Source organism: Somniosus microcephalus, chromosome 10 (assembly GCF_052327205.1).
Source record: "Somniosus microcephalus isolate GS21.2 chromosome 10, FLI_Smic_1.0, whole genome shotgun sequence".
In the NCBI taxonomy this organism is placed as follows: domain Eukaryota; kingdom Metazoa; phylum Chordata; class Chondrichthyes; order Squaliformes; family Somniosidae; genus Somniosus; species Somniosus microcephalus.
Genome location: NC_140996.1, coordinates 186,740,866 through 186,767,079, shown reverse-complemented (window position 1 = coordinate 186,767,079; position 26,214 = coordinate 186,740,866). Strand labels below are relative to the sequence as shown.

The 26,214-nt window shown below is 43.1% G+C and overlaps 1 protein-coding gene across 4 annotated transcripts in view; it reads right to left on the bottom strand.

Moving 5' to 3' along the window:
* The window catches only part of brca2 (BRCA2 DNA repair associated), a 136,195-nt gene that overhangs the window by 43,335 nt on the left and 66,646 nt on the right, over positions 1-26,214 (bottom strand). For all 4 annotated transcript variants that reach the window (XR_015079777.1, XM_085999333.1, XM_085999330.1 and 1 more), the window contains exons 15-19: positions 22,538-22,728; positions 17,924-18,111; positions 7,033-7,203; positions 4,014-4,413; positions 167-322 (exon numbers count right to left, since the gene is read on the bottom strand). Coding sequence is in view for 3 of the 4 variants with exons in the window: in XM_085999333.1 (XP_085855459.1) it covers positions 167-322; positions 4,014-4,413; positions 7,033-7,203; positions 17,924-18,111; positions 22,538-22,728 (1,106 nt within the window). In the remaining variant the exon portion in view is untranslated. The remainder of the gene's footprint in view (positions 1-166; positions 323-4,013; positions 4,414-7,032; positions 7,204-17,923; positions 18,112-22,537; positions 22,729-26,214) is intronic.

Here is a 26,214-nt window from a genome sequence, read left to right as displayed (position 1 = left end):
CACTTATTTAAGGGTGTATATCAGAGAGACAGACAGAGAGACATATCCTTTTATATATATAGATAACTCTCCTGTTCTATGATCTTAAATAAAATGTTCTAATAATTCCTCATCGAAAAACCAAGATATCCCGTTTCAACAATTTTTACTGCATGATTTTCCATACCTGTATTGGGTAAATTCTTACAACGATTACATCAACACATCCAACCATTCCACCTTCACCAAACAGGGCAGATACTTGCAATGGGAAAGGTCGAGGGTCACAATGAAATCCTAGTTTAGCATACCATCGAGCAGGTCTGGTACTGTTGGCTGAAATCTAAATGGGAAAGCAATGATTATTGTATAGATAATATTTCAATAATAGTTTTATTGCAATTGTATTTTAAAATTCTAAAAGGAAATCTGTCACTTCGACAAATTCTACACTATTCATTATTTATTTGCTTTCCCAACTTCTTGTATGGAGTGTAATAATTAATGCACCTTGTCCATAGCCAGTCAACACCATTACTTTCTTATACCATATTTTACCACTTTTTCCAGCCACCCAAAACCGTTTGCTCCGTTGTAACTTAGATGGATTTTCAAGCAAAGGAGCAGAATGCTTGTACTAAAGCAGTATTATTGAAAAGTGAACGTGCAACATCTCAGTCATGCTTTGGACAGAATTAGTAATCTTCACAACTGCAGAAACAGCAAACAGGCTGCTCTGGATTCAATGTAAAAGTTGGTAGACTGAAGATTTATGAACTGTGTAATAGTGTACCTTCTTGGCTCGAGTGAGCATAAACACTGGCATGGCCTGGTTGGGCCAAATGGCCTGTTTCTGTGCTGCATATTTTTCGTAATTCTATGTAATACCTTCCAGCAAATCATAATCATAGAATTTTACAGCACAGAAGGAGGCCGTTCAACCCATCATGTCTGTGATGGCCAGTACTGCTAGCATCACAACCTAATTTAATGAAATTCCCTAGCAGTATGCATTAGATGAGTTTTTTGTTCTTGGGATTTGGATGACACTGACAAAGCAGTATTTATTGCCAAACCTAGTTGGAACCGAGGGCATTCAGAGTCAACCACGCAACTTTTACATTGAATCCACACTGAGTAGGGCTGGTAGGTTCCCTTCCTTGAAGGGCATTAGTGAACCAGCTGGGTTTTTATGCCAATCCAGCAGCTTTCCTTTATTAGGTATCACAACCATTGAGTGGCTAATACAGACCCTAGAAATATGCAATCATTACCACTAGCACAAATGTAAAAGCCAAAATGGTTATTCAGTATTGTAAATGTGAAATGAGTCAGAAAACAAATATAAGAAATGCTATGAGCTGCACAAACTATCATGAGCTAGACAACTTAGAAGTCGGGAAACACTTTCCCACACAGCGGACAGTGGAAATCTAGAATTCTCTCCCCCAAAAGGTCATAGATGCTGGGTCAATTGAAATTTTCAAGACCAAGATCAATAGATTTTTGTTAAGTAAGGGTACCAAGCGATATGGAGCAAAGGTGGGTAAATGAAGCTGAGGTATCGATCAGCCATGATCTAACTGAATGGTGGAACATACTCGAGGGGCTGAATAGAAACATAGAAGATAGGAGCAGGAGTAGGCCATTCGGCCCCTCGAGCCTGCTCCGCCATTTAATGAGATCATGGCTGATCATCCAAATTCAGTTCCCTGTCCCTGCTTTCTCCCCATATCCCTTGATCCCTTTAGCCTTAAGAAATATATCTAACTCCTTTTTGAATATATTTAATGAATTGGCCTCAACTGCCTTCTGTGGTAGAGAATTCCACAGGTTCACCACTCTCTGGGTAAAGAAATTCCTCCTCTTCTCTGTCCTAAATGGCTTACCCCTTATCCTTAGACTGTGACCCCTGGTTCTGGACTCCCCGGCCATCGGGAACATCCTTCCTGCATCTAGTCTGTCTAGTTCTGTTAGAATTTTATAAGTTTCAATGAGATCCCCTCTCATTCTTCTAAACTCTAGCAAATATAAGCCCAATTGACCCAATCTCTCCTCATAAGTCATTCCTGCCATCCCAGGTATCAGTCTGGTGAATCTTCGCTGCACTCCCTCCATGGCAAGAACATCCTTCCTCAGATAAGGTGACCAAAACTGCACACAATACTCAAGGTGCGGTCTCACCAAGGCCCTGTACAACTGCAGCAAGACATCCTTGCTCCTGTACTCGAATCCTCTCGCTATGAAGGCCAACATACCATTTGCCTTCTTAACCGCCTGCTGCACCTGCATGCTTACCTTCAGCGACTGGTGCACAAGGACACCCAGGTCTCATTGCACTTCCCCTTCTCCCAATCTATTGCCGTTCAGATAATAATCTGCCTTCCTGTTTTTGCCACCAAAATGGATAACCTCGCATTTATCCACATTATACGGCATTTGCCATGCATCTGCCCAATCACCCAACCTGTCCAAATCATACTGGAGTTTCTCTGCATCCTCTTCACAGCACACACGCCCACCCAGCTTTGTGTCGTCTGCAAATTTGGAGATATTACATCTAGTTCCCTCGTCTAGATCATGAATATATATTATGAATAGCTGGGGTCCTACTCCTGTTCCTATGAATTACACAGAATGCACAGAACAGAAACAGGTCATTTGGCCCAACTGGTCTATGCCAGTGTTTATGTTCCACACAAGCCTCTTCCCACCCTACTTCATTAACCCTATCTTCTTGCAATCTAGTATACTGTATTCGCTGCTCACGATGCGGACTCCTCTACATTGGGGAGACCAAACGCAGATTGGGTGACTGCTTTACAGAACACCTCCGTTCAGTCGTAAGGGTGACCCCGAGCTTCTGGTCGCCTGTCACTTTAATTCTCCGCTCCACTCCCACGCTGACCTCTCCGTCCTCGGCCTCTTACATTGATCTCCATTGGAACAGTGTAAGCTCGAGGAACAGCACCATATCTTTCGATTAGGCACCTTACAGCTTTCCGGACTCAACATCGAGTTCAACAATTTCAGACCATAACCTCTGCCCCTATTTTTTTTTCCCCCACATGGCAGCTGTTGATGATTCTGCCATTCCCATTTACACTTTATCTAGAGCCATCTTTTGTTTCTTAACTTGTCCCATTCCCATCTCCTTTTGCCTTGCACCATCATCCCTTTTGTCTCTTGATCTCTCCTGCCTTCCATCCTATCACAGACCTTCCCTTTTGCTCTTTCCTCTCCTCACCTCTCTCCCTACCTCTACACTGGCTTAAAAACTTTATACATTGCCAGCTTTTTCCAGTTCTGACGAAGGGTCATCAACCTGAAACGTTAACTGTTTCTCTCTCTACAGATGCTGCCTGACCTGCTGAGTATTTCCAGCATTTTCTGTTTTTATAACCCTGTCAACATATTGCTCTATTCCTTTCTCCCTTGTGTGTTTATCTAGCTTCCCCTTAAATGCATCTATGCTATGTTCCTGAATAAAAACAACACATACTTCAGGTGATCCAAAACATCTTATTCAGCTTGAAAGCAGCAATTCTATCATGCCATTTCAGTAAAATATTGAAATTATACATTTATCATACAAAAAAATAATTCCAGCACATTTGGAACAAAAGATTTCAACAGGGTGAGATCCATAATTAATAGAGCTAAGATTGATAAACAAAACACAATTAGCACAATGGAGAAATGTAGAGCCAGGAGTCCTGCTCTTCTGTATTCCTGATGTGAGCTGTGTTTAACAGAGGCTGTAGGCCCTGAAACAAGATAAGAGAGGAGGCACATAATAGGCAGTCCTTAGCACCCCCTAGTGGCTAGATGCCAGGGCCATATGGTTACAGAGGTATCAGGCTAGCTGGATGAAGAACAGAATAAAATTGTAGAAAAAGAGCGATGCCTACCATCCTCCGACAAAAAGAAAAACCACTGAGAAATATATGTCACATAAAACAAAAATATCAAGTAAATTAATTATTGGAACAATTTGTTCAGTCTTCATTGTTTATTCATTCTTTTATCCTTACCTTTATCATGAGTGATTCCGGAGCTTCTAGAGGTGTACAAGCATCCTGTGACCCCATCAGTTCTGCCCCATGCACAATAATCTTTTGACCAACTACAAGTCTTCTTTTCTGTAACAGTGTTGTGAGTGGAAGATCCAGAAGAGCCTTAATGCCATACCATCCATCAGTGACTTCAATAACTCCTAAGGGAATATCCTTCTTTGTTTCTATGACACTCTTTTCAGTTACAGTTTTGGATTGTTTAACTGCACCATCAGGATTATGGTTATTCGGGAATGATTTTGTTCCCACTGATATTATTTTACAAACACAAACCACAAGGGTTTTTGCCGCTATGTCATCCCGCTCCATAATTTTTTTGAAGGCAGATCGACGACACTGATCAATCTCCACATCATACCTATAATGCCAACATTTTAAGTTTTAATTAGAAAGTTATATTTGCACAATTTTAACATTTTCAACTTGCATTTACTCAGAAAATGCATCCTTCAAAACAAAAACACTTATTCAAAATGCATCCCTTCAAATTAAAACTTTGAAGGCATCAACCTTCAAATATATTTTATTCAAGAAGGGAATATAAATTTAGGAGCAAAGAAGAAGAGTCTAAAAGAACAAACTTGCATTTATATACTGCCTCTTCACAAGAAAAACAAAGCAGGAGGTTAGAGGAAATGTTTTCAAGCAAAGGATTACTAGAAATATGGAATGCATGGCCACAAGTGGCTATTGAAGTCGAGTCAATCACATACTGAAGTGATGTACAGGTGGGAATACAAGCTCGAGATACTCTGGCTGCATTCGGATAGCTAAGAGTGGAATCATGCAAGGGCAATCCCATGAAGCTGGATAATGGAGGAAAGGCAATGGAGGAGGGTGTTTTGGAGAGATTGAGAACGAGGAGGAGGGATAAAGCTTCATGGCCAGTGACAGAGGATGTTGTTTGTGACTTTAGTTAAGTTTGCGCTTGACTTGCGCAAACCTTACCCCGCCCATCCGATTCCTGCTCCGGTTAAAATTGGGGGCGAAGTGAAACTTGTATTCAGATTAATTTCTGATCATTACTTCTGGCCCTCTTAAGGTATCATGGGGTACAGATTCTAAAGGACCATATAAATAGTAAAGTTTCCTAATGGAATGTAATTTATTAAACTAAATACCATCCATCTATCTATAGCTCTTTCAGTAGTAGATTAGGACACAAAGCTGGGTGGGCGTGTGTGCTGTGAGGAGGATACCGAGAAACTCCAGTATGATTTGGACAGGTTGGGTGATTGGGCAGAAGCATGGCAGATGCAATATAACGTGGATAAATGCGAGGTTATCCACTTTGGTGTCAAAAACAGGAAGGCAGATTATTATCTGAATGGCAATAGATTGGGAGAAGGGGAAGTGCAATGAGAACTGGGCGTCCTAGTGCACCACTTGCTGAAAGTAAGCATGCAGATGCAGCAGGCGGTTAAGAAGGCAAATGGTATGTTGGCCTTCGTAGCGAGAGGGTTTGAGTACAGGAACAAGGATGTCTTGCTGCAGTTGTACAGGGCCTTGGTGAGACCACATCTTGAGTATTGTGTGCAGTTTTGGTCGCCTTATCTGAGGAAGGATGTTCTTGCCATGGAAGGAGTGCAGCGAAGATTCACCAGGCTGATACCGGGGATGGCAGGAATGACGTATGAGGAGAGATTGAGTCGATTGGGCTTGTACTCGCTGGAGTTTAGAAGAATGAGAGGGGATCTCATCGAAACTTATAAAATTCTAACAGGACTAGGCAGACCAGATGCTGGAAGGATGTTTCCGATGGCCGGGGAGTCCAGAACCAGGGGTCACAGTCTAAGGATAAGGGGTAAGCCATTTAGGACAGAGATGAGGAGGAATTTCTTCACCCAGAGAGTGATGAGCCTGTGGAATTCTCTACCAAAGGAGGCAGTAGAGGCCAATTCATTAAATATATTCAAGAAGGAGTTGGATATATTTCTTGAGGCTAAAGAGATCAAGGGATATGGAGAGAAGGCAGGAACAGGGTACTGAATTTGGATGATCAGCCATGATCTTATTGAATGGTGGAGCAGGCTCGAGGGGCCGAATGGCTACTCCTGCTCCTATCTTCTATGTTTCTATGACCTGCTTTAGACCACTTAAACATACTCTCAGGGATGGTTATTTATTTGTTTCACCATTTTTACACTTGTGTTACGTAAACAGTTCAAACTGCACACCTTTAAACTATAGTGAATTTCTCTTGCGTCTACATATCAATGACTCCTCTTCAAAAGTAATTCATTTGATAGGCAGTGCTTTGGAACATCTTGGAGGACACAATAAGGTGCTACATAAATGCCAAGTTCTTTCTTCTAAGTCTATAACTGATTTTCCCCTTTTTAGACAGAGGTATACAGGAAAAATTACAAATGTTATCTGATAGAATATGGAATGGCATGACAAGATTCAGCTTACAACAACTTGCATTTATATAGTGCCTTTAACATAGTAAAACATCCCCAAGGTGCTTCACAGGAGCGATTATCAAACAAAATTTGACACCGAGCCACATAAGGACATACTAAGACAGATGACCAAAAAATTGGTCAAAAAGGTAGGTTTTAAGGAGCATCTTAATGGAGGAGAGAGGGGTAGAGAGGTTTAGGGAGGGAATTCCAGAACTTTGGGCCTAGGCAGCTGAAGGCACGGCCACCACTGGTGGAGCGATTAAAATCATGGATGCTCAAGAGGCCAGAATTGGAGGAGCACAGAGATCTCCAAGTGTTATAGGGCTGGAAGAGGTTACAGAGATAGGGAGGGGAGAGGCCATGGCGGGATTTGAAGGCAAGGATGAAAATATTAAAATTGAGGCGTTGCGGACCAGGAGGCAATGTAAGTGAATGGGACTTGGTGCGAGTTAGGATACGGGCAGCAGAATTTCAAGATTCAGCTTAAGGAGAAAAAATTAAACCAATTATAAATAAAGAGAACTACATGCTTAGAAATAAGACAAACACTTAAGTGAAGTAGACTATACCTGTATTTAAGTTGCAGAAGTATTGTTTCTGGTGTTAGGCACCTGCTGCCAAACTCTTTGGGGAAAGCTATCTCCATAGCTGCAAGTTTCCACACTAACCACCTGTAATGGTTGTAGGCCCAAGCTTCACTGATTAGCTTAGGATCTACACCAGGAGTATCTAAGAGAGTTCTTGGAGGGAAAAAATATTACTGATCAAATTACAGCACATTTAACGTGAGTTTTCTATACAAGAACACAAGAAAAGTGTACAGCAACAAAAGGCATTTTTATCCCTCTTGTAACTCTCCCATTATAGTACTGTAGTGTATGTGCCTTTAAGAGCCCCCTGTGTACTGTAATGCCGGTAATGGCCACTCGGGCTATATAAGCCTGTATATTGTGTTGTATCAGTTAGTTCCCCTCCAGACTTTGTTCAGTAAACACCTGTGAAACCAACTCCTGTCTTCAGTGTCTCTATTAACACATGGACACAACAGTGGCGACGAATTGGAAACGGACTGACCTGCAATTCGGCAGCACCTCAAGGACATCGATTCCTCAGACGTCCAAAATCGAAGAAAATCAAGAAAAAGAAAAAGCTGTGGTTTCACCAGCTAGCCGAGCTGGTGGCAGGTACTGCAATAATCCTTCCTGGGTGTCGGGCTGGGGCTCCAGCGGCTGGCTCTGCAGCGAGGCCAAGCAGCGAAGGCGGAGACAAGCAGTAACAGACGGGGAGGGAGCACTCGGGAGACGGCCGGCGCTGCAAGCAGTTTGCCGTTCAGACCTAGCAGAGAGAGTCCGGCGGGAACGAGTCTCCACCTGTAAATAAAAAAATAAAAAACCGCGGAAAACAGCGTTGTCATTGGCAGCAGCGGCGGGGGAGCGCCATATCTTTTCTGCAGGAAAGAAAGAAAAGCGCGGGAAGCGCCATTTTTTTCCCCAGGATGCCTAAGGCTGGCAATATTGATGCTTTTGATAACGATATAGAGGATTGGACCACATATGTGGAAAGAGTGGAGGTATATTGCACCGCAAATGGAATAGAAAATGATAAAAAAGCATCAGTACTTCGAAATCTAATGGGCGCAAAGACATACGGGCTGTTACAAAACTTAATCACTCCAGCCAAACCAAAGGACAAGAATTTTAAGGAAATTGTTGATACCCTACAGGAGCACTTAAACCCAACACCGCTGCTGATAGCGGAACGATTCAAATTCTTCAAGAGGAATCAACACAAGAAGAAAGTAACGCTGATTACCTCACCGAATTAAGAAAGCTATCAAAGCACTGCCAATTCGGGGCAGGACTAGCAGATTATCTTAGGAGACCGCAGACGAATTTGTCTCGAAGTGAAGGAACACAGAAAAGGCTGCTTTCTGAGAAAGATTTGACACTGGACAAGGCTTTCAGTATGGCTGTATCATACGAAGCAGCCGCAAGAGGAGCTGCAGAGATACAACAAAAGACACAGGACTTCGGCACCCATGAAATGACACAGGGTTTCGAGAGATGTTATCGCTGCGGCAGATCTACCCATGACCAGAGGGACTGCTGGTTCAAGGACAAAGCATGCAGGCAATGCGGAAAGATTGGACACATTGCATGGGTATGCCGATCTGGACAAAAAAAATCCACGGACAGGAAAAAAAAAAATCAATAAAAAGTACAGAAAGGTACAAATGATGACGGACAGTAGCTCCGAAGACCAGAAGAGCGATAGCGACTCCGAAAACAAGAGACTAAGCTGTCTCAAATTACATAATGTAATTGCCAAAGAAGATTACCAGACCATTTGGGTTACCCTCACGATAGCAGGGTCCCCAGTTAAAATGGAGCTAGATACAGGATCAGCTCTGACCGTCATAAATCGACGGGATTACGAGCGGCTATTCCTGCATATACCTTTAAAAGACACATCCATTATCTTGAAAACATATACGGGGCAGAAAGTATACCCCAAAGGAAAAATAAGGGTGCCTGTTGTATACAACGGCAAGGAAATACAGAAGTTGTATTTATACGTTCTACAAGATGGTGGTCTACCGCTGTTGGGACGTGAATGGATCAGGAAAATACGTTTAGACTGGCACTCCATTCAGGCACTGACGGTGACCAGTAAGGAAAAAAATGATGATGACGTCATACCTGAACGATTAAAAGACATCTTGGCCAACGCCAAGGAAGTGTTTCAAGAGAAACTAGGAACCTTGAAAGGCATCACCGCCTCAATAAAAGTGGAAGATGCGGCAATTCCCAAGTTTTTTAAGGCAAGACCGGTGCCATACGCAATTCGTCCAGCAGTCGAGGCAGAGCTGGAGAATTTGGAAAAGGCAGGCGTATTATCCAAAATAGATTGGAGCGAGTGGGCAACACCCATCGTCCCGGTCATGAAGAAAACGTTGAATAATGATAAATCTGAAGAACAGAGAAAAATTCGCATCTGTGGCGACTTCAAGGTGACTGTAAACCCGGTCCTTCACACGGTACAGTATCCTCTTCCGAGGATAGAAGATATTTTCGCCTCACTATCCGGAGGGAAACGTTTCACCAAAATTGACTTGGCACAGGCATATATACAGATGGAGGTTGAAGAGGCCTCTAAAAAGTATCTCACGATAAATACACACAAAGGCCTGCACCAGTACAATCGACTGGTTTTCGGAGTAGCATCCGCTCCAGCTATCTGGCACAGAGCTATGGAGCAAGTCCTCCAAGGGATTCCGGGGACTCAATGCTACCTAGACGACATCCTTGTAACAGGACAAAACGACAACGAGCACCTTGCCAATTTGGAGCAGGTGCTCACTAGGCTGAGAGAACGGGGCCTACGAGCAAATCGCCCCAAGTGTGAATTTTTCCAGAATCAAATATCATATTGTGGCCACATAATTAATAAGGAAGGGTTGCATAAGTCACCTGAAAAAATTGAAGCGGTCATAAAATCCCCAGCACCTGAAAATGTTTCACAATTAAGGTCGTTCCTGGGATTAATAAATTACTATCATAAATTTTTACCGAACTTATCAACTCTTCTGCACCCTCTTAATGAACTGCTACAAACAGGAGTAATTTGGAAATGGAGCGAAGACTGTAAACGTGAGTTCCATAAATGCAAAGACTTAATCACGTCCAAAGAAGTTTTGGCTCATTACAACCCATCACTGCCAATCAGACTGGCGTGCGATGCATCCCCTTACGGCGTAGGAGCGGTATTATCGCATAAATTCCCTGATGGCTCGGAACGGCCGATAGCTTTTGCGTCACGCTCATTGAACTCAGCTGAGCGTAACTATGCCCAAATCGACGGGGAAGCACTCAGCCTGGTATGGGGAGTGAAGAAATTCAACCATTACCTACACGGACAAAAATGTACCTTGTTGACGGACCATCAACCCCTCATCTCCATATTCAACCCTAAAAAGGGTGTTCCCATTATGACAGCGCAAAGGCTACAGAGGTGGTCCCTTTTCCTAGGGGCACACCAATATAACACAGAATACAAAGGATCAAAACAGCATGGGAATGCTGACGGTTTATTGCGCCTACCGTTGCCAACGGTAGAAGAGGCACCTACCGTAGACCCAGTGGAGATTTTCCACTCTACCATAGTCGAATGTCTACCAGTAACAAATTCTGCCATTGAAAGGGAAACTAGAAATGACCCGACTCTCACGAGTCTACGAGTTAACAGTGAAGGGATGGCCAGCACATGGCGAACCACTGTTGCCAGCATTCTCACAAAGAGAACAGCTGTCAGTGTGCCGAGGAACCTTGATGTGTGGATCCAGAGTGGTGATTCCACCCAAACTCCAGGATAAAGTTCTAAAGGAGCTTCACGAGGGGCATCTGGGTGGAGTGAAAATGAAGAACCTAGCCAGGGCGTTTATATGGTGGCCAGGTATCGATGGAGACATCGAAGAAATGACCAGGAGCTGCCTAGGATGCCAGAAGGTCCAAAACGCTCCACCACAAGCCCCTCTACATCCATGGGAGTGGCCCTCATCTCCATGGCAAAGGGTACACATCGACTTTGCTGGTCCATTTATGGACTCAATGTTCTTAATCGCGGTTGATGCACACTCCAAGTGGCCGGAGGTAATAAAGATGTCCTCCACCACCACGGAAAAAACCATCACAGTATTAATGACCATATTTGCCAGGAATGGGCTGCCAGAACAGATCTGTTCTGATAATGGACCATAATTTGTGTCCGAAGAATTCAGGAAGTTCTTAAAAAACAATGGGGTTAAGCACTACACGTCCGCCCCATACCATCCCGCCACCAATGGATTGGCTGAAAGGTTTGTCCAGACCTTCAAGAAGGCCATAAAGGCCATGGGTAATGAAGACATAAAACTTCAGCACAAGGTGGATAACTTCTTGTTCGCATACAGGAATGCAACACATATGGTTACAAACCAAACTCCCGCCATGATGTTCTTCAATAGAAGCCTAAGATGCCGGCTGGATTTGATCAAGCCAAACATCAGAAGGGACGTGGAGAACCGGCAATTTCAAGGCATGAATGAAAGGCCAACTAGAACCTTCCAGATAGGTCAACAAGTTTTGGCCCGGGACTACCGTACCGAGAAATGGCAGCCTGGAACTATCTGCACACGACCAGGACTGCTGATGTATACCGTGGACATTGGAGAAAGCATAATAAGGCGCCATGCTGACCAAATCATAGAGTCATCCGAAAAGGGACAACCTACACCACAACTCTATACGCCTAATGATGAAGTAGAGATACCCATAGTATCTACCTCCGATCCGGTGGTACTGGAACCCGATGAACCCGACACTGGCATTCAAGCCAAATCAGCCTTGCCAAAAGAACCTACTACACCACCAGAAACTACTACACCACCGAGGCGTTATCCGGACCGAGTCAGGAAGCCTCCAGAGAGACTGACTTATAATTGATTAACTGCAGCAGTGTGTAGATTATTGTTCTTGTAACATGTAATTAATGATTACTTAAAATATTATGTACTGGTTGGCTAAAAGGGGAGGAATTGTAGTGTATGTGCCTTTAAGAGCCCCCTGTGTACTGTAATGCCAGTAATGGCCACTCGGGCTATATAAGCCTGTATATTGTGTTGTATCAGTTAGTTCCCCTCCAGACTTTGTTCAGTAAACACCTGTGAAACCAACTCCTGTCTTCAGTCCCTCTATTAACACACGGACACAAGAAGTACCCTGCTGCATTTTGAGCTTCCCTAATGTTTCTGCCTCTACTATCCTCCATGCATGATTATTCCTTGCATTTGCTCTTTGACTAAAGAAGTTTTCCTTAATATCAGCTTCAATTTTACTATTCAGCAATTTAAATAGTGACAGCAAAGTTTGCAACAGAAATGGGGAGAGAAAACAAGAGCACATGCTGGAGGCTAATGAATAAGCACATCAGATTTTTATTGTAACCTGTACAAAAGTGCAAAAGAGGTCTTAAAGGAGTTGCCCAAGAAATGGGAATACTCAGATTTTAGACAGGCTTGAGCTTTGTAAAGAAAGTGAGCTGCTTAGAAACAGCTTTAGTAATGGAGGAAATATGCAAGTTCCATTTGAGATTACCGAAGACACAGATTAGTGAGAATGCTCGCTGCCAATATGAGTGGTTGAAGCAGGTAACATTGATGCATTGAAAGGGAGGCTTAATGCATACATTAAGGAGGAGGGAATACAGCGCTACAGGAGCAGCTTTGAAAGAAGTAATTAGAGTGTAAGGAGGCTCATGTGGAGTATAAACACAACCATGGACCAGTTGGGCTGAATGTAATGTTATGTAAAACCAAGAATATCAATAGATGAAGGTGGATTAAGGGCGATTAAGCAGCAGCAACGGCAGTGCGGACCTGGGAGGAGCGGCGGCGGTGATAAAAGGCGAGCCCGAGGCGCAGGTAGGCCCCACAGCAGCAGCAGCGCGGACCTGGGAGGAGCGGCGGCGGTGATAAAAGGTGAGCCCGAGGCGCAGGTAGGCTTACCAATCTTAGAGCTCCGAGAGTGGGAGAGAGAAGTAAAAAAAAAGTAATCGAAGTGTGACGTCACCAGAAAGCAGGTAAGTGATTGGTTGGTGAGTATTTCTCTCTCGTTTTTTCCAAACTTAAATTTTGTGGTTTATAGTTTCTAGGGTCTCTGTTGTGTAGCGGGGACTACTGTTAAACAATGGGCCCTTGAGTATATCATTTAATTGGAGTGTAATTGGTCGGATTGATTTGATTTAATTTAATTTGAATTAATTAAAGGGTAAGTCATGGCAGGACAGCTCGGCACCGTGGTATGCTCCTCCTGCACTATATGGGAAATCAGGGACACTTCCTATATCCCTGACGACCATGTATGCGGGAAGTGTATCCAGCTGCAGCTACTGACAGAGCGCATTGCGGCGCTGGAGCTACGAGTGGATACATACTGGAGCATTCACGATGCTGAGGACGTCGTGGATAGCACGTTTAGGGAGTTGGTCACACCGCAGGTAAAGGCTGCACAGGCAGGAAGAGAATGGGTGACCACCAGGCAGAGTAGTAGGCGCAGGCAGGTAGTGCAGGGGTCCCCTGTGACCATCCCCCTCTCAAAGATATATACCGCTTTGGATATTGATGAGGGAGATGGCTTATCAGGGGAAGGCAGCAGCAGCCAACTTCCTGGCACCGTGAGTGGTTCTGCGGCACAGGATGGGAGGAAAAAGAGTGGGAGAGCTATAGTGATAGGGGATTCTATTATAAGGGGAATAGATAGGCGTTTCTGCGGCCGCAAACGAGACTCCAGGATGGTATGTTGCCTCCCTGGTGCAAGGGTCAAGGATGTCTTGGAGCGGCTACAGAGCATTTTGGAAGGGGAGGGTGAACAGCCAGTTGTCGTGGTGCATATAGGTACCAACGATATAGGTAAAAACCGGGAAGAGGTCCTAAAAACTGAATATAGGGAGTTAGGAGGTAAATTAAAAAATAGGACCTCAAAAAGTTAGTAATATCAGGATTGCTACCAGTGCCACATGCTAGTCAGAGTAGAAATAGAAGGATATTTCAGATGAATACGTGGCTAGAGGAATGGTACAAGGGGGAGGGATTCAAATTCCTGGGACATTGGAACCGGTTCTGGGGGAGGTGGGACCAGTACAAAACGGACGGTTTGCACCTGGGCAGGACTGGGACCGATGTCCTAGGGGAAGTGTTTGCTAGTGCTATGGGGGAGGGTTTAAAGTAAAATGGCAGGAGGTTGGGAACCTGTGCAGGCAGACAGAGGAAAGGGAAGCAAGGATAGAAGCAAAAGACAGGAAGGAGAAAAGCAAAAGTGGCAGTCAGAGTAATCAAGGGTTTAAATCTAACATGGCCACAGTAAATAATAATTCTAAAAGGTCTAAGAGTGTTAAAAAAACAAGCCTGAAGGCTTTGTGTCTTAATGCGAGGAGCATTCGTAATTAGCTGCGCAAATAGACGTAAACGGATATATGATGATTGGGATTACGGAAACATGGCTCCAGCGTGACCAGGGCTGAGAACGCAACATCCAGGGGTATTCAATATTCAGGAAAGACAGGCAAAAAGGAAAAAGAGGTGGGGTAGCATTTCTGGTTAAAGAGATTAACAATTGTAAGGAAGGATATTAGCTCTGATGATGTAGAATCTGTATGGGTAGAGCTGAGAAATACCAAGGGACAGAAAACGTTAGTGGGAGTTGTATACAGACCCCCAAACAGTAATGCAGAGGTTGGGGATGGCATTAAACAGGAAATTAGAGACGCATGCAATAAGGGCACAGCAGTTATCATGGGTGACTTTAATCTACATATAGATTGGGCTAACCAAATTAGTAACAATACTGTGGAGGAGGAATTCCTGGAGTGTATATGGGATGGTTTCCTGGACCAATATGTCGAGGAACCAACTAGAGATCAGGCCATCTTAGACTGGGTATTATGTAATGAGAAAGGAATAATTAGCAATCTTGTTGTGCGAGGCCCCTTGGGGCGGAGCGATCATAATATGATCGAATTCTTCATTAAGATGGAGAGTGAAGTATTTGACTCAGAGACTAGGGTCCTGAATTTAAATAAAGGAAACTACAATGGTATGAGCCGCGAGTTGGGTAGGATTGATTGGGGAATGTTACTCAAAGGGTTGACGGTGGATAGGCAATGGCAAACATTTAAAGATCGCATGGATGAACTACAGAATTTGTTCATCCCTGTTTGGCATAAAAATAAGACAAAAAAGGTGACTCAACCGTGGCTAACAAGGGAAATTAGGGATAGCATAAGATCCAAGGAGAGGACATATAAATTGGCCAGAAAAAGCAGTAAACCTGAGGATTGGGAGCAGTTTAGGATTCAACAAAGGAGGACAAAGGGATTAATTAAGAGGGGGAAAATAGAGTATGAGAGTAAGATTGCAAGGAACATAAAAACTGACTGTAAAAGCTTTTATAGACATGTGAAGAGAAAAAGATTGGTGAAGTCAAGCGTAGGTCCCTTGCAGTCAGAATCAGGGGAATTTATAATGGGGAACAAAGAAATGGCAGGCCAATTAAATACATACTTTGGTTCTGTCTTCACAAAGGAGGACACAAATAACCTCCCAGAGATGTCGGGGAACATAGGGTCTAATGAGAGGGAGGAACTGAAAGAAATCAGTATTTGTAGGGAAATTGACGGGATTGAAGGCCGATAAATCCCCAGGGCCTGATAATCTACATCCTAGGGTACTTAAGGAAGTGGCTCTGGAAATAGTAGATGCATTGCTGGTCATCTTCCAAAATTCGATAGACTCTGGAACAGTTCCCATGGATTGGAGGGTAGCTAATATTACCCCACTATTCAAAAAAGGTGGTAGAGAACGGGGAATTATAGACCGGTAAGCCTGATATCGGTAGTGGGGAAATGCTAGAGTCCATTATAAAAGATGTAACAGCAGAGCACTTGGAAAACAGTGACAGGATCGAACAAAGTCAACATGGATTTACAAAAGGTAAATCGTGCTCGACTAATCTACTGGAATTTTTTGAGGATGTAACTGGTAAAATAGATAAGGGAGAACCAGTCGATGTGGTGTATTTGGACTTTCAGAAGGCTTTCAATAAAGTCCCGCATAAGAGATTAGCGTGTAAAGTTAAGGCACGTGGGATTGGGGGCAAGGTACTGACTTGGATAGGGAACTGGTTGGCAGTCAGGAAGCAAAGAGTTGGAATGAACGGCTCTTTTTCCGAGTGGCAGGCAGTGACTAGTGGGGTACCGCAGGGATCGGTCCTAGGACCCCAGCTATTCACAATATATATTAATGATCTAGATGTAATATCTCCAAGTTTGCAGACGACACAAAGCTAGGTGGGTGTGTGTGCTGTGAGGAGGATACCGAGAAACTCCAGTATGATCTGGACAGGTTGGGTGATTATACTGCATCTGCCATATGTGGATAAATGCGAGGTTATCCACTTTGGTGGCAAAAACAGGAATGCAGATTATTATCGGAACGGCAATAGATTGGGAGAAGGTGAAGTGCAACGAGACCTGGGTGTCCTTGTGCACCAGTCGCTGAAGGTAAGCATGCAGGTGCAGCAGGCGGTTAAGAAGGCAAATGGTATGTTGGCCTTCATAGCGAGAGGATTCGCGTACAGAAGCAAGGATGTCTTGCTGCAGTTGTACAGGGCCTTGGTGAGACCACACCTTGAGTATTGTGTGCAGTTTTGGTCGCCTTATCTGAGGAAGGATGTCCTTGCCATGGAGGGAGTGCAGCGAAAATTCACCAGACTGATACCTGGGATGGCAGGAATGACGTATGAGGAGAGATTGGGTCGATTGGGCTTATATTTGCTGGAGTTTAGAAGAATGAGAGGGGATCTCATTGAAACTTATAAAATTCTAACAGGACTAGACAGACTAAATGCAGGAAGGATGTTCCCGATGGCCGGGGAGTCGAGTCACAGTCTAAAGATAAGGGGCAAGCCATTTAGGACTGAGATGAGGAGGAATTTCTTCACCCAGAGACTGGTAAACCTGTGGAATTCTCTACCACAGAAGGCAGTTGAGGCCAATTCATTCAATATATTCAAGGAGTTGGATATATTTCTTAAGGCTAAAGGGATATGGGGAGAAAGCAGGGACAGGGTACTGAATTTGGATGATCAGCCATGATCTCATTGAATGGCGGAGCAGGCTCGAGGGGCCAAATGGCCTGCTCCTGCTCCTATCTTCTATGTTTCTATGTGTAGCCAATGCTAAGTGGCAGCTGTTGAGAGACACTAAAAAACTGTATCTTTGAAGAACTGAATGAAACATTTTTATTGTTGCATCGAAAAGCTGGACAAGATCATGATGTAGTGATTCAGCCTTTGCAGTATGGCAGGAATGGAGTTATGTGCATCGACGACATGCAATCTGAATGCGTGTGTGCATATGCATCTCAATTATAGACCAGAAATGAACAACAGCAAAAGACTTATGCATAAGTGGAAAAGAATAGGAATCAGAATTTCAAATGAAATACTATGGTTGGAGAAAGATACACATCTGATACTATTCCAAAAGTACTGGTCTATACTTACTTCCAAAAAACACATTTGTACACTAAATTTTTAGAAGTATATTTTTGTCCCCTTTCACAGTTTCTCTCACTATTCGTTGACCAACAGGGTGGACAAACAACTTACTTTCTTGCCTTTGCCAATACATTCTTGAGATGTTGGGGCAGCACAAGTTGACCCACCATCAGATTTTCTTTCTTTTAATTTTTTTTTTTCCAATTTTGCTTTGAAAGTTCCCCACAGCACGTCGGATGGAGTGCAAACTCGCAGAGCAGATAACCGCAGAGGTGGATTTGAATTCTATCAGACCATGTCACAGTGCATTTAAAATACATTTTAATCTCTAGTATAGAAGCAAATGGATGAACAATATATATATTCTAACCTGTAGAATTCAGATTTTCCTGCCATCCCATTGTCATCAGGTATAAGCCAACCTCCATCTGCAAGCTGCATGCCATTGCCAGCTTCAAATAATTCCTTACTGAAAAATTCTCGCGTGTTGATCTGGAATGATTCTGCATTTTCTGCTCGTATCCACAGAGTACTTCTGCTGACTCCATAAATGTATAACTGGGGGAAATAAACAAACATTTTTAAACTATTGAACCATTTGATATTTTCTCATTTCTGAATTATTTCCAAGCAAAAGAAATGGGAAGTCAACTGGAAGAAAATGTCTGATTAAGATTTGGACCAAGCATTTCCCCATACTTCTTAAAAATTATCCATTGACTTAGGTCCCTCTGATCCAAGTATAACACTGGCCTTAGTATAAATGATACAACTCTTTCCTACTATCCTATCGCTCTACTGTTCTCTTTGCAACCTCATATAGAATGTTTTTAACCAGGTGTGTCCAAACTACAACTACGGGCCACGTGGCAATCTGGTCCATGAAGCACATGCAACTCAGTTCTTTTTCTACAGAGAACAGCACTGGACATATGTCATTTCTGAAGTCAAATGTGCAATGAAATAAATAATTAGAAAAAAAATGTTCACAACATCCCTCCCCAAGTTTAATTTTAACTAGTTTTCCCCTTCCCTTTAAAGTCTCCTCAGACTAAGCACCACACGAGGAGTCTATAAGAAGCCTCTACAAAGTTGCTCGGCCATGACAATCACTAGATGGCCTGCAAGAGTGGCTTTGAGTGAGTCGTCCTCAGATTACCCCGCTCTATCTGAACGCACTGGACTGTGCCCTAGTAATGACTGAGATCAGCAACTCATAAAATTGTGGGAGTGAACCCACATAATATCACAATGGAAAGGGGCCAAAACCCCAGCAGGCCAAGCCTATATTTTAAACATACAAACATACGAATTAGGAGCAGGAATAGGCCACTCGGCCCCTCGAGCCTGCTTCGCCATTCAATAAGATCATGGCTGATCTGATTACTCCACATTCCCACCTACCCCGATAACCTTTCACTCCATTGCTTATCAGCAGTGTTAAATTGAGAAAATAAATTTAAAGGAATTACAAAATATAAATGTAAAGAATTTAGAAATTCTAAACATATATTGTATATATTATTACATATACTGTTTTATACACATAACATAGAATATGTAATATATTTTACTAAAATATAAAAAGTTTATAATTTCTTTATTTTGTAACTCTATTAAGTTCTGTCAATGTTGTAGGTGCTGTAACTTGGGAGTTATTTAAATTTTGCATGTTTAAAGTGTAGGATATATATTATAATAAGGATGCTTGCTATGAAAAAATGACTTCTTTGTGTCCAGTGCCTTGGTACTATGCTAAAATTACTAATAAGGTGATGTGGACACATTTCCAAATACTGAATTTTCACTTATAGAAAGAGCCTAAAATTGACCACATATGCAGTAGGAACACTTTCTGGACATTGGTACAGTATCAACTAAAAAGGTACAATGATGCCTGGACATTCAATTTAATCAGAGCAGATCCTGAGAATGATTGGGTTTTTCCTCTATTCCTCATCTTGTCTCTTATGGTTTTGGATTTTCATTTTCTTAATTTGTTTGTCATTTAAATCTCCTCTGCATATTTTGCAAGTTAGTTAGGTATAGCACTTATCCCAATCCCCCACCAACTCCGCTCAAGTTTCTGGTCATCCAGTTTTTCTTCCCCCCCACCACCGTTTCTCCAATTCCTTATACAAATTAATTGCATCACATCCACGCCACAGCTTCATTTTTGCCTGTTGTATTCATGACAAATAATGAAGTTTAGGTAGCTGTATGGGGTCAGGTAACAACAGAAGCCTGGGTATATGAGGATCCCAAAGGAGACTAGGAGGTAAAAATTCAGTTGTTTGCGCCTCCCGTTAGCGCCTTAAGAGGGCGCCAATTGGGGTGCAAAGCAACCAGAGGCCGGGCGCGGCGATGTTTGTGCCACTCGCGAAATTAACTAGGCATTTTGCGGCGGCGCTAAACACTCCCGCCACGGTCTCCTGCGTTGGCAGATTGTGATGTCAGTCGCGTGCACAACGCCCTGTTAGCACCCCGGACCGGATATTCAGTGGCGCCCCCCGCCTTACCGCTAACAACGACAGGTTGAGGAGAGCGTTATGCTGTCAGAAAGGGACTAGGGGAGCGCTATTGAAAGGCGACCGCTTCCTGCCTTTTTTTGTCGGTGACATTTTTGCACCAAGCAGTTTGAGAGAGAGAGAGAGAGAGAGAGAGAGAGAGAGACTTCTGGAGAGATTCAACGCTGTGTGAAGGAGTTTTGAGTACTGAGCAGCACTTTGTAGGTTTATTTTGATTTGCCCTTCCTTGCTTCACCAGCACTCTGAGGTAGCGCCTCACTCCTCGGCGTTTGCGCCTTAAGACAGGTGTGAAGTGCCTGATTTAGCGCTCCAATCACCTCCAGGGGCGATAAAAGACAAGTTTGTTGTCAGAGGCGATAATTAGCGCCAGGCGCTGAACTTTGCGCACGGCCGATAACGGCGCCCCAAATGGGGCGATACCGAATTTTTCCCCCTAGGGATTTAATTTGCGTGGCACTGTATATAGTCACATGCTTAATAAGGCTTATCACCACCTCCTCCAGTCCCCCATGGTTTTTGCACCCATTTACTTTTTTTGTCAGTTCGGAGAGGTGTAGCACCAGCCTGGAGGAAGTTGCCGAATGGATTTTTTGAAAGGATCCCCTTTTCTTATTTATATTAATAACTTGGATACAGACACCAATTGTAATAATCCTGTTATATTTGCAGATAACACTAAAATAGGGAGCACAGTCGGTATGGAGGATGCAGTTAATGTTCTACAGAAATATTTAGTTGACACAGTCAAATGGAAAATTAAACTTGAGTAAATTCACCAACCCTACACTCCCAATGGGGAGCCATGTTCGAAGGAAGTGTGGTTTGGAGAATCGGAACTATGATATTATTATAGCCCCATCTCCAAGCCGCACTCCCTTTGAGCACAGTTCTCCACTGTGAACATGGGGCCTGTGAATTTATCCTTTAATAATACAACGTATTGCGTAATGGGATATAGAATAAGCAGCAAAGGAATACATTGAAGGGAAAAGAAATAAGAGAGAGTCAAAGAAAAGCACCTGGGCAAAATCTGGTCACTTTCAATGTCAAGACAATGGAGAAGCAATGAAAAGGTGGAATGTTGGGATACATGTTCAGTACAGTGGAGCACAAGTCTGCATATAATGGCCCAGAAATTCAGGTCTCCACGGGTGAGTACGCACGGGGTACTCACCCATAAGCCCAATGGAAGTGCCGGTTTCCTGCATGCACTGCGCATGCGCGGGAAACCGGCACTTCCATTCCCCTGAAAGAAGGGGTTCAGAGTTCGAATGCGTGCGCAGGAGAGGCTGCGCGTGCGCATCAAACTTACTTTTTTTTTTTGCAGATTTTCCCGGGAGGGTAAGTCTCCAGAAGTTACACATATAAAAAGCAGTCACAAGGCCTGCTTTTTACATGGTAAGTTAATTAAAATTAAAACATTTTTTCCACAGGTTTATTATTTTTAAATACTTTAAAGAAAGGTAAGTTTATTTTTAGCTGCGTTAGAAAATAAAATTATTTTTTTCAAAAATTTAAATTGTTTAAAATAATTATTTCATGTAATTTATAGTTTATTTTAAAAATGTGATTTAAAAAAAAATGTATTTGAAGATTTAGTGATGTTTTGGGGTTTGTAGTATTTATAAGTTTGACAGCCCTTCCTGTCAAACTTATGAATGAAGCTCCCCATGGCCCACGTGATCCCAGGGGACGCATCGAACTAACTGCACCCCTGGGATACGCAAGCACTGCGCACCGGCAGTTGGAGGAGGCCCAGGATTGGAATTCCACAGGGGCCCACAGCTCAACGGCCGGCGCGCTAGGTAAGTGCAGGTCGGGGGCTTACACCCGCGGGAAGCCCTCGACCCGAATTTCTGGGCCATTATGCTTGGGCTTCATAATACACTGGTCAGAGTACAGTTCAATTACTGTGTACAGTTTTGGTTACCACACTTCAAAAAAATATATATGCACTAGATCCAGATGCAAAGAATTGCAAAAAAGAATAATTCCGAGTGTAAAGGGGACAGTTAAGGAACGAAAGATTAGAGAACCATAAGATCTATAGTCTAGTCAGAAGCGGAGAGGATCACAGTGAGGTAAATTACTATATTGTATAGTACAGATAATGTGAATTCAGAATATTACTTCAAGTTAAGTCAGGCCATAGCACCAGAGGATTATAGATACAGGAAAAAAAATCTTTATCCAAAGGGTGATGATCATTTGGAATAATCTGACAAACAGGGTAGTAGAGTCAAATAATTCAACTTCAATTGAGTGTTGCTCGGCTGGGTGAGTTACAATACCAGAAGGACAAGCTTCAATTAAGTAGGTGCTTCGTGACCCAGCGCTAACATTCCTTAGCACAAAAATTGAATTTTGTTCAGGAGTATTCTTTGAATTGTTGCCTATAATACATGAATTTATATTTGAATTAAAAAAAATCAAAATAACTGCAATTCAGTTTGTACCTGTTCTTCTGTAAAAGAAGTTGGAACATTCCCTTCAACTGCTGCTTGCAGAGACAGTCTTGATGCACCAGAAGTTTTAGTCCTGTACAAGCTCCCTGGCTGTGGACGAATAGTTTGCCTTCGCTTCTTTATTAATCTCATTTCCTGTAGATCCCTTGCGCAACACCAATTCTGAACTATCCTTGAGAAACCTGTAAAAACATCAAAATGAAGTACTATTGTCCTTTTAGGGAGACCAGAGTGATCTTGTCTATGTAGCACTAATAATCTTACCTAAGACTGCTGACAGGTCCAGGAACATTCCCATCTCTCATGGTCAACAGGTTTTGTTCATTTTAAGCTTATTGCGACACTGAAATAAGCTATTTTTATAATCATTTTAAACACTTCACACATTTTAATTTAATGTAAAAAAATTAACACACTTGAAATTCTGTATGGCTCATCATCTTTACTTTCTTCCTTTCCCATTCTCAATCCTATTTTTAAACTTCTTTAATTTTATTATTTATACTCAAGTTCAAACCCTATTTTGTTTCTTCTTTCTCCTGACTCCCAGAGATGGAGCAAGTTTAGAAAATCTGGGTTTTCACTGAGCAAAATCCAGCTTTAAGGGCTACTTACTGAATTGAGTTCAAATCCCAACACGGTGGCATCAAGTTTTGATTTGCAATTACACAAAAAGACCCAGGAGGGCTTGCTGGTCTCGATACACAGTTAAAACCAAGGCTCACTAGAGAAAAAATAGCATAGGTGGTTTGACAGAATGAGAAGGTTGCATCAGACATATATTTGTAAATTGTGCTTCTATACCAACTTGGTCCATTCTGTTCCATAAAACTACTGTTAATTGGATTCTTCCTGCAGTATTTGGGTAGGACAGGGTGCTTTGTCCACAGTTCAAGTCAAAGACTGGTATTCCAGGGATCTTTTAAAGTTATGTTTATTTGACAGCGGTATTAAGGCGGGAAAATATAGTTTTGAATCCTGTTAATGTTTGATTATCTAAAACTATTTCTGATACATACATTTAATGATCTTTGTTCTGCTATTTTCAAAAGGAACTTGAGGGCTATATCTTGACTGAACTGCAGCCAGATAAGTCAGTCAGTCTGAAGCCAAACACAGGGCTAGTCAGTAGACTATGTGAATACAGATAGTCAAGTAAAGGAACAGTACTTGAAGGGTCAGTGTCATGTTTTGTTTTTTTTTTAAAAATGGTAAAGATTTTCTTGGGTTCAGTGTCATAATCCACTTCTACAAGACCTTGCATCCCCTACATTTCCGCATGCACCTTTTTCTGCCCAATATCTAGGTAAACAATAGCAAGTCCTAGGCATTGCAATGGAGAACACTTTCTTTATACACTTATCACGTGATTCTCCTCACTTTGATTAAATATATTTTTGCCAGACCAAAGAATCAGGCTCTGATCCAACAGGTGGTTTTATATACTTAAAAAAAAGTGAATAAACAGTGGTAATACTTTTCTCCACTATCTTTGTTACATAAAATAATAAAGACACCACTCACTTTCTCTCTAAACATCAACTTCAAAACAATGTGCCATAGAACATACACTAATTTTTTTTTTTAACTAACTGGGATAGAGTTTCCACTTTGAGTGCAATTGGGAAATTGTGTCCAAAATGCATTTGAAATTGCATTGGTTAGGTTACGCTTCAAGTTTCCGGTAAAATTCACTTGCATAATCACAAATGTAAAATATTCCATGAACCAGTTCAATCGAGCAACATAATACTGTAGAACGTAATTGTTTCTTCCTTCCATTAAAATGTATTCCTTGATGTATTTAAGAGTGGTGACTTGGTGCAGTTTTATTAATACAGCTGAAAATGGATTTATCACCAAAAATAAGTATTTTTACAAAGGGTTTCCAGTCCGCCGCCTGTAAGTAACCTGATTTAAAATAACTGAAAATGACGTCCACCCAAAATATTAAGACCAATATAATCCCGAATTGGAGACCCTTAGCCACCTGTCAAAGAAGACAACAGCCAATTATTGACCCTGTCCCAGTCTCAAAGGTCTCATTTACAAATTTCAATCAAACGCACTGCCTCAGGATGGGCCTATCTCTTTGATCTGTGCCAAGATGGCTTAGGACCATCTCTGCAGACATGCTTACCCACAGAAACATAGAACTTTAGGACACAGGTGACCATTGGGCCCATTGTGCCAGCTCCTTTCTGGAGCAATTTTAAACACATGTCCTCATCATTGACTCCCAATGAGAGAACATTGGGCTGGATTTTGCTACGGGGGCGGGTTGGGGTCGTGTTCCCCACATTTCGTGTTTCCCACACGAATCCTGAACGATGTGGGAAATTGATGCAATTTTGATTTTATAGCCCAATTGATTCCCCACGTGTGGGAACCCCTAGCCAGTGAGCTTTTCAGGTGGGAAGCTCGCCTCCGATGACATCATCACTGCTGCTTCATTTAAGGGCTTCCACAAGCCTTGCTCACTTCAGCAGACTGCCAAGCTTCTGGCCCTGGCAGCTGCTGCTACCATCATCAATCATGGCGACACATCGGAGTAAGGCATCCCCCAGATTTGACGAGGCAGCCCTCCAGGCATTGGTGGAGGGAGCGACAGAGAGCAGGGAGGTGCTCTTCTCCTCCTCGGGGAGGAAGAAGCCACCCCAGCAAACCAAGGCTATGTGGCTGAGGGTGGCAGAGCAGGTGAACGCCAGCTCGAATACCAGCAGAACATGGATCCAGTGTCGGAAACGCTTCCATGACCTTCTGCGCACTGGAAAAGTGAGTATGATGTTCCCATCACTCTTAATCTGATCCCCATTGCCTTTCCTCACCAGCTCTCAGCTTTACCAATCTCTTCCTCCACATCCCACTTGACACTGACATCCATGCACCCTTTCCCACTCCCTCTCTCTCTATGGTCACATTCACCTAACTAATGGACTATGCAGCCCTCACACTCCCTATCACTGTCATGCTATGAAAACAACTTACATCACATAGGGAGGGCCCTTGGTCTTGCCATCTCACGCCATCTTTCTCTCCTTCTAAGCATCTATGCCATCGATTCTCTACACTCACTCCTTCATTCTCGCTCAAACTCCACTTGTCTCCCCCATTGCAGGGAAGAGAGCTCACAACCGAAAAGAGCGAGCCAGGACAGGGGGAGGGGCAGCCTCCTTAGCCCAGCTGACCCCATGGGAGGAGGCGATCCTGGAGATCGTCGGCATCCAGGACGACACACAAGTGAGGGACGGAGAGACCGGTGCAGCAGAGCAAGCTGGTGACAGAAGTTTTCCAACTCTCTCAATTGCATTGCATGACTTGCTGATAATGACTTGGAAGCTCTTGCAGATGGACCTCTGATCATCTGCAATAAGCACTGTGCAGGTAACCCTGGCCTCTCATCTCTGACACTTTCCTTTACTCCCCCACAGGACCATCGCAAGCTCCCGTCTCCAGGACGCAGGGGGAGGTTCAGCCTCAGCATCCAGACTCCTCAGAGGAAGCTGCAACCTCTGAGGGCGCAGCGTCAGCAGAAGGCAACGCACCCAGCACCAGCGCAGACACTCACACCTCGGTGGGACCTTCGGGACATAGAGTAGTGTTGTCACCTGGTGTATCACAGCTCACAAGTGAGCCTCAGCAGATGGTGGAGACAGGGACAGCAGTGG